This window comes from Condylura cristata, unplaced genomic scaffold (assembly GCF_000260355.1).
Source record: "Condylura cristata isolate star-nosed mole 26May11 unplaced genomic scaffold, ConCri1.0 scaffold00058, whole genome shotgun sequence".
NCBI lineage: Eukaryota > Metazoa > Chordata > Mammalia > Eulipotyphla > Talpidae > Condylura > Condylura cristata.
The window spans coordinates 133,325-139,323 of record NW_004567159.1 but is presented as its reverse complement, the minus strand read 5'-3'; the positions used below and the strand labels follow the sequence as shown (position 1 = coordinate 139,323).

The following is a 5,999-nucleotide window of genomic DNA, read 5'->3' as shown; positions in this document are numbered from 1 at the left end:
GCCCCCGAGCTCTCGTTCGGGGGCCGCGTCTCGTTCGCGGAGCAGCTGACCACCACGGGGCATCTTGCCGCGACGGTCCCGATAGAAGCCACCGCCCCTTCGGCCCTAGCACCCCCAGTGGCCCCAGGCCCCGGGTTCCCCCCAGCGTCCTCAGACGGGCACCCAGCCGCCGCCCCTGCCTGCAGCTCCCGGTGCCAGGCTCGCGCCTGTGCCTCTACGAAGACGGGTCGGAGCTGACGGCAGACGGCTTCTGGCGCGCGCCCGAGCACTCGGAGCTCCTGCTGCTCACCGAGGGCCAGGCCTGGCAGGGCTGTAAGTGGCAGGAGGGGCGCTGGGCGGGAGGGGCGCCGCCGGGGCTGTCCCTCCGCCCCGGCAGAGCCTTCAAGGCCCACTCCTGGCGCAGACGTGAGCGACATCCGCCGCTTCCTGGGCGCCTTCCAGCAGCCGCACGCGGGGCTGGTCCGGGCCGCCCGGCAGCTGCTGTCCGGCGAGCAGGCCCCGCTGAGGCAGAAGCTGCTGGCCGACCTGCTGCAGAGCGCCTGCGAGAACATCGCCGCGGAGACCCGCGCCCAGGACCCGCCCTGGTTTGAAGGTGCCTGGGGGACGCGGCCGGGTGGGGCGGGAGGGCGCCTCCCTGCTCCGTCTCAGAGCCCCGAGGGGCCCCCCGAAGGTGGCTGGCCTGGTCTCGCTGGGCTCGGCCAGGTCGGCCGCCCAGGACTGGCCTTTCGTCCACGGCGGCCAGCGAAGCCCACGCGACCCGCGTGGCCTTCAGGCAGTTGCGGACGGGAGCTCGCTGGTCAGCCGAGCGCTTTGCGCCGGGCCCCACGCTTGCCCACTGCGCCCAGACCGAGCCCTGTCTCCACCCCGCCCCCGCTCACTCGCTGTCTCCAGAACGTGAGGGCGCCCCGCCACGCCCCGGGAGCCACAGCTGCTGGTGGGACGGTGGGACGGCCCCCTGGTGGCCACGCCGGCTCTGCGTCCTCTGGGCCTGGCCGGCTCGCGCACAGCGTCTGCGGCTTCCGCCCGCATGGCGGCTGCGCGGCCCCTTCTCTGTGGCTGCGCTTTGTCGGCTCCTTCCGCCAGCCTGCCGCGGTCAGCCGCGGTCACCTCGGTCGCCTCCCGGTCCCAGCCCTGCTGCCCACCACCCCTCCCCCGCAGGCCTGGAGGCCCGATTCAGGAGCAAGTGCAGCTACCTGAGGCACAGCTGTGAGAGCCGCCTCCGGAGCTACCTGCGGGAGGTAGGTCCCGCTGCCGCTGCCGGCGCCGGCCAGGGGCAAGTCCTGGCCTTGGCCTGTGGTGGCAGGCGCCCGGGGATGAGGGGTGGAGCGTGGAAGGGGGAGCCAGCGCCCCGGGGAGACTGGAGTGGGGAGAGGGAGCAGGCACCCTGGGAAGGACCGCCCGGGGACCCTTAAGGGCTGCGCCAGGGCCCCGCACACAGGGCCAGCGGTGGGCCGGGAGGCGGGGCTCGGGCGCAGCCTTCAGCCAGCGCCCTGGCCGCCCAGGTGAGCTCGCACGCCTCTGGGGGCGGCGTGCAGGCGCAGGAGGCCTACCTGCGGGCCGTGGACGCCATGGCCCAGAAGCTGCGGTCCGTGCAGTACAATGGCAGCTACTTCGACAGGAGCGCGGCGGCGGGCGACCGGCTTTGCACGCCCGAGGGCTGGTTCTCCTGCCAGGTGAGTGGCCGAGAGCCGGGCCCTGGTCGGGGGAGGCCGCGGCCCGCGGTGCCAGCGCTCAGCCACTGTTGGCCGTGTGCACACTTGCCGCAGGGGGCCTTCGACGTGGACCACTGCGCGTCCAGACACTCCATCAACCCCTACGGCAGCCGTGAGAGCCGCGTCCTCTTCAGCACCTGGAACCTGGACCACGTGTGAGTGCTGCGCCTGGCGCTGGGTCCCCCCAGGGTGCTGTCAGCCTGTCCCGCTGGGGCCGGGGTTTCCGGGCCTCACTGGGGCGGCGGCTCTGCAGGCCCGGCCCAGCCCCTGCCCCCGGCAAACTCGGGCTGGGAGGGCACTGGCTATCCCTCGCCCCAATGGGCATAAGTGGTGGCGGCAGTGGTGTTTTCATGGACTCTGGGGTGCTTTGTTCTGGGAGAGGGAGCAGGACTAGGAAGCCGCTTACTGTAAGCTGAAGTGCTCCCCCGGGCTTCAGGGCCGCCGGCGCTTCTGCCCCGTGTCCTGCGCCTGCATGTCTCACTCTCCCCCGGTGCCAGATGCGGGGGTCCTCCTGCATGGGGTCTCTGTGGCCAGCGGCTCCCGCAGTGGAGCCCCGGAGGCCCCGTCACCCCCGCTGTGCCCCACGCCGGCCACGGGGCAGGGCCCAGACTCACACCTCTGGCCGGTCTGGCTGCAGGTAGGGCCCCCAGGCCCCCGGGGCACGGTCCCCGTTCAGCCCTGCCTGCCTAGTCGGGCCCTGTTCAGCCGCCTGAGGCTGCACCAACGGCCCAGCGTGTGGGCAGCTGGCAGCGGTGACCGCCTGACCTTGCCTTGCAGAATAGAGAAGAAGCGCACGGTCATCCCCGCCTTGGCTGCGGCCGTCAGGGACCAGAACGGAAGGGAGGTCGCCTGGGAGTATTTCTACAGCCTGCTCTTCACCATGGAGAACCTGAAGCTGGTTCACATCGCCTGCCACAAGAAGACCACCCACAAACTCAGCTGTGACCCCGACAGGATCTACAGGCCCCTTAGGGCACTCAGGAGGAAGCGGCCTGCCCTCCAGCACCGCTGACCACGCGTGGGGACCAGCTGGGACTGCATCGAGGTCCCACTGGCAGCTTCCAGAACACACCGTCTTCCTGCCAAGTGGCTTCAGGCCATTTCTGAACCTGCTTCGCGCCCTGGGGCTGCTGTCCGGAGTGGGCCCCTCCCAGCAGAGCACCCCTGCCTTCCGGGCCGGGTGGCGCCGAGCCCAGTATCCCAGCTGCCCTGTGAGCCCGCGGGGGCCTCCGCCGCACCTCTGCTGGCCTGTGTTCAGCCTGTGTCTCTTTGGGGTTATTTGCACCCCAGAATGCTCAGATAGCCAGTACCATGCTGCCCATGATCGTCCACGGCGACCCGCAGATACCAGTGGGGGGGGGGTGTGGAGCTTGTGGGTGTTGGGCTCTGTCTCGCTGTTGGGGCCCACACCTGGCCCGATGTCGCCCGGGACTGGGGGGCGGGGGGCGGTGGGCAGGGGCGCCCTCTGCACGGCGGGCAGAGCTTGGCTGTGGGGAGCGGGTGGGTCCGTGGCCCTCTGATGCTCATCGAGCCACGCCTGGTGATACTTGAAGTTTCGGAAGAAGGAGCGTGTTATCTACTCCAAAAGTTCCCTCTGAGCAGCTCTCCTGAAACGAAACACCAAATTCGCTTTTGAAAATGAGACATTTTGTAACGTTTGCATTTTCACATGTATTTTGTAATGAAAAAGCAGAGAAGGTTTTTCAAAAATAAACGCTCAGCAGAGTGTACCTGATGAGAATGACCACACAGGGACGCAAACAGAGCAGTGACAGACAGCTGGCCCAAGGAGTGCCGCCCCTCCCCACCCCACCTCCAGGAGCTGCTCTCTGTCTGAGGTCTGAGGGCGAGAGCTTTCTGGAGCTCCAGCGGGCCCTCTGGAGGGTGGGTCCATCCCCGGAGCGGCCGGGCCTCCCTCTCTCCCTCTCTGTGGCCAGTGGGCCTCTGGCACTGCCCCTCCCGCCTGCAGGGCTCTCGGCTCCTGCCCCTTTACCCTAACCCGGTTTCTTCTGGCTTCACTTTTGCAAGAGGCCAGAGGCCAAAAACCCTCTTTGGGCAGTGGGGGACCTGCGGGGGCGTGGGCCGGCACAGCTCCCACGGGCGGGCCAGCTAGCCCAGCCTGGGGCCCCCGGAGACCCTCTGGGTGATGCTCTGCAGTGGCACTGGGCCAGCCTGCCAGTCGGCATGTCCACCGCCCCTGCAAGGCTCCCCTGGCTCCAGGCGCCCCTCCCCACTGGATGCAGGACGGCAGTTGCCCCAGCCTCACCTGCAGAGGGCCCCTGGCCGCAAGGGGCCCAGGAGGAGGGTGGGCAGGGCGGCTGCGGGGACTCACTGTCCAGACCTGAAGGCTCCCACGGCCCCCTCACTGTGTGGTGCCCTAAGTAACCTGCTTTGTGAAGTGCCCCTGCCTCACGGGACACGCCAGGGGACAACTCACTGCATCGTCGTCAATGCTTCCAGCTCCGCACAGCCGTCCGCCTGCCTGGGCCCGGCCCTGTGGGTCTGGCCTTGAGCGTGACCAGCCTCCTGTGCCTGACGCTGGCTCCTGACCAGAGACGCCGCCGCTGGGCCGGGGCATCTCACTTGGCCCTCCAGACAGGCCCCTGGTGGCTGGACAGGCACGAGGAGTCCCTGGGGCTCACTCAGCCCTGCCCCGTCCGGCCCTGCAGTCTCGGCCCTGCGAGGGGCTGAGACTGGCGCCTGCTTCTGGGAAGACCCAGCAGACAGGTGTCGGGCTGCCAGGTGTGGTCTGGAGCAGGAGGCGAGCACCCCACTCCACAGGCATAGGGCACCCCCAGGCGCTCCTGCACACAGCGGGGCTGGAAGGGCTAGTGCCTAGGGGGGCAGCTTGCCCAGCAGCCCGTCTCCAGCGGCCGAGAGGCCACAAGGCCGACGCAGCGGGCAGGACGCGCTCCCCTTCAGGAAGGGAGGGGCGGACGGGACAGGGAGCTCCCGGACACTACTTTAAAATATACTTTATTTCTTTCTGTGCTGTAGTTTGCAAAATTTCCAAGGTGAACGCTGGCTTCACGTGCAGAAACAGAGTTCTCCCCGAACGGGCGCCGACTCGGTCCCGAGGACGGCCACCTGGTGGCGGAGACGACCGTGTCCGCGGCCCGGGGGCTCCCGCTCCCCGGCCCGGGCCTGGCCTCCTGGTTCTGGCGGGCGGCAGCACCGGCGGCCAGTCGGACCGGGCAGGGGTGGGCTGTCTGGGGCGGAGCCGTCCTGCCGCCCGCCCGCCGTGGCGCCTCACACCTCGGCCCCGTCCTCGTCCTCCTCGTCGTCCTTGGCTCTGAAGTGCATTTTCCGGAACTCGCGCCGGCTCATCGAGGGGCACGAAGAGGAGGCCGGCGGCCAGTCCTGGGGAGAGGTGCCTGCTGGCAGCCGGCCCAGCCCCGTCCCGGCACCCGCCGCCTCCCAGCTCCGCCCGCCCCAGAGTCGGGCGTGCTCGGCCCCAGCGGGCTCAGGCGGGAGCAAGAGCAGACGGCGCGTCAGCGCTGCCCTCAGACGCCCGCCGGCAGGGCCCCCTCCGGCCCACCGGCTAGGGGTGACCCACAACGGCAGGGCCCCCCCCCCCCACAAGCCATGCTCCAGGCAGCTGGCCCGCGGGGAAGGCACAGCGGGGTGGGGGGGCCCGACAGCTGCGCCCACCTGCATGAGCTCCACGTTCCCAAAGAAGCGGCTCACGGGCATGGGCTGGTTGCTGTCGTCGTCCAGGAAGACGCTGCCGTCCATCTGGAGCGGGGACACGCGGGCCGGGGCCTCGGGCACAGGCTCGTCCCCTGCGGGGCAGCAGCTCTCGTCCTCTCCCGAGGCAGCGCCGGGCACGGGCAGGGCCGGGCTGTCCTCAGTCTGGGCGGCGCCTGCCTCGCTGCCCGCGTGGCTGTGGCCAAGGGGAAGGCCGCTGGCTTCTTGCTGTGCAGAGGGGTCGGCTCCATTTTGGGGGGGCAGCGCCCCATCTCCTGCAAGCTCCAGGGGCTCACTTTTACAAGGGGTTTCTGGGGTCACTTCGGGCAGCGCGCTCTCAGGCACCAGCTCCGGTAACCCCCGTCTGGGGAGGTGGCTTTGGTCGCACTTGAACTTCTTGGCGGCCCGCCTGTCGGAGGCCCTGTGGGAGGGGGCGGGCTGCGGAGAGAGGGCAGTGCTGAGGCCGCCCCCCAGGGCCCGGGCAGGGTGGGCATGGGGGCACACCGTCCCCACCGGCGGGCGCCCTCTGCAGCCCGAGGGCCACCTCCGGTTCTCGGGCCGGCCCCAGAGGCTGCGCGCACTGCGGAGCGGGGTCCCCGG

The 5,999-nt window shown here is 70.1% G+C and overlaps 2 protein-coding genes across 2 annotated transcripts in view; one reads left to right on the top strand and one right to left on the bottom strand.

Moving 5' to 3' along the window:
• Positions 1-2: 2 nt before the first annotated feature.
• Positions 3-3,784, top strand: DFFB (DNA fragmentation factor, 40kDa, beta polypeptide (caspase-activated DNase); the record flags this gene model as incomplete). Its single annotated transcript, XM_012734517.1, has 6 exons — positions 3-312; positions 404-592; positions 1,159-1,238; positions 1,503-1,673; positions 1,767-1,867; positions 2,490-3,784. Coding segments are annotated over 6 exons (1,086 nt in total), but the record flags the coding sequence as incomplete, so codon positions are not given.
• An 897-nt stretch (positions 3,785-4,681) lies between these two features.
• Positions 4,682-5,999, bottom strand: part of LOC101635505 (chromosome unknown open reading frame, human C1orf174) — a 3,129-nt gene continuing 1,811 nt past the window's right edge. Inside the window, exons 2-3 of the mRNA XM_012734515.1 lie at positions 5,364-5,979; positions 4,682-5,072 (exon numbers count right to left, since the gene is read on the bottom strand). Coding sequence (XP_012589969.1) covers positions 4,962-5,072; positions 5,364-5,979 — 727 coding nt within the window. The 3' untranslated portion in view covers positions 4,682-4,961. The remainder of the gene's footprint in view (positions 5,073-5,363; positions 5,980-5,999) is intronic.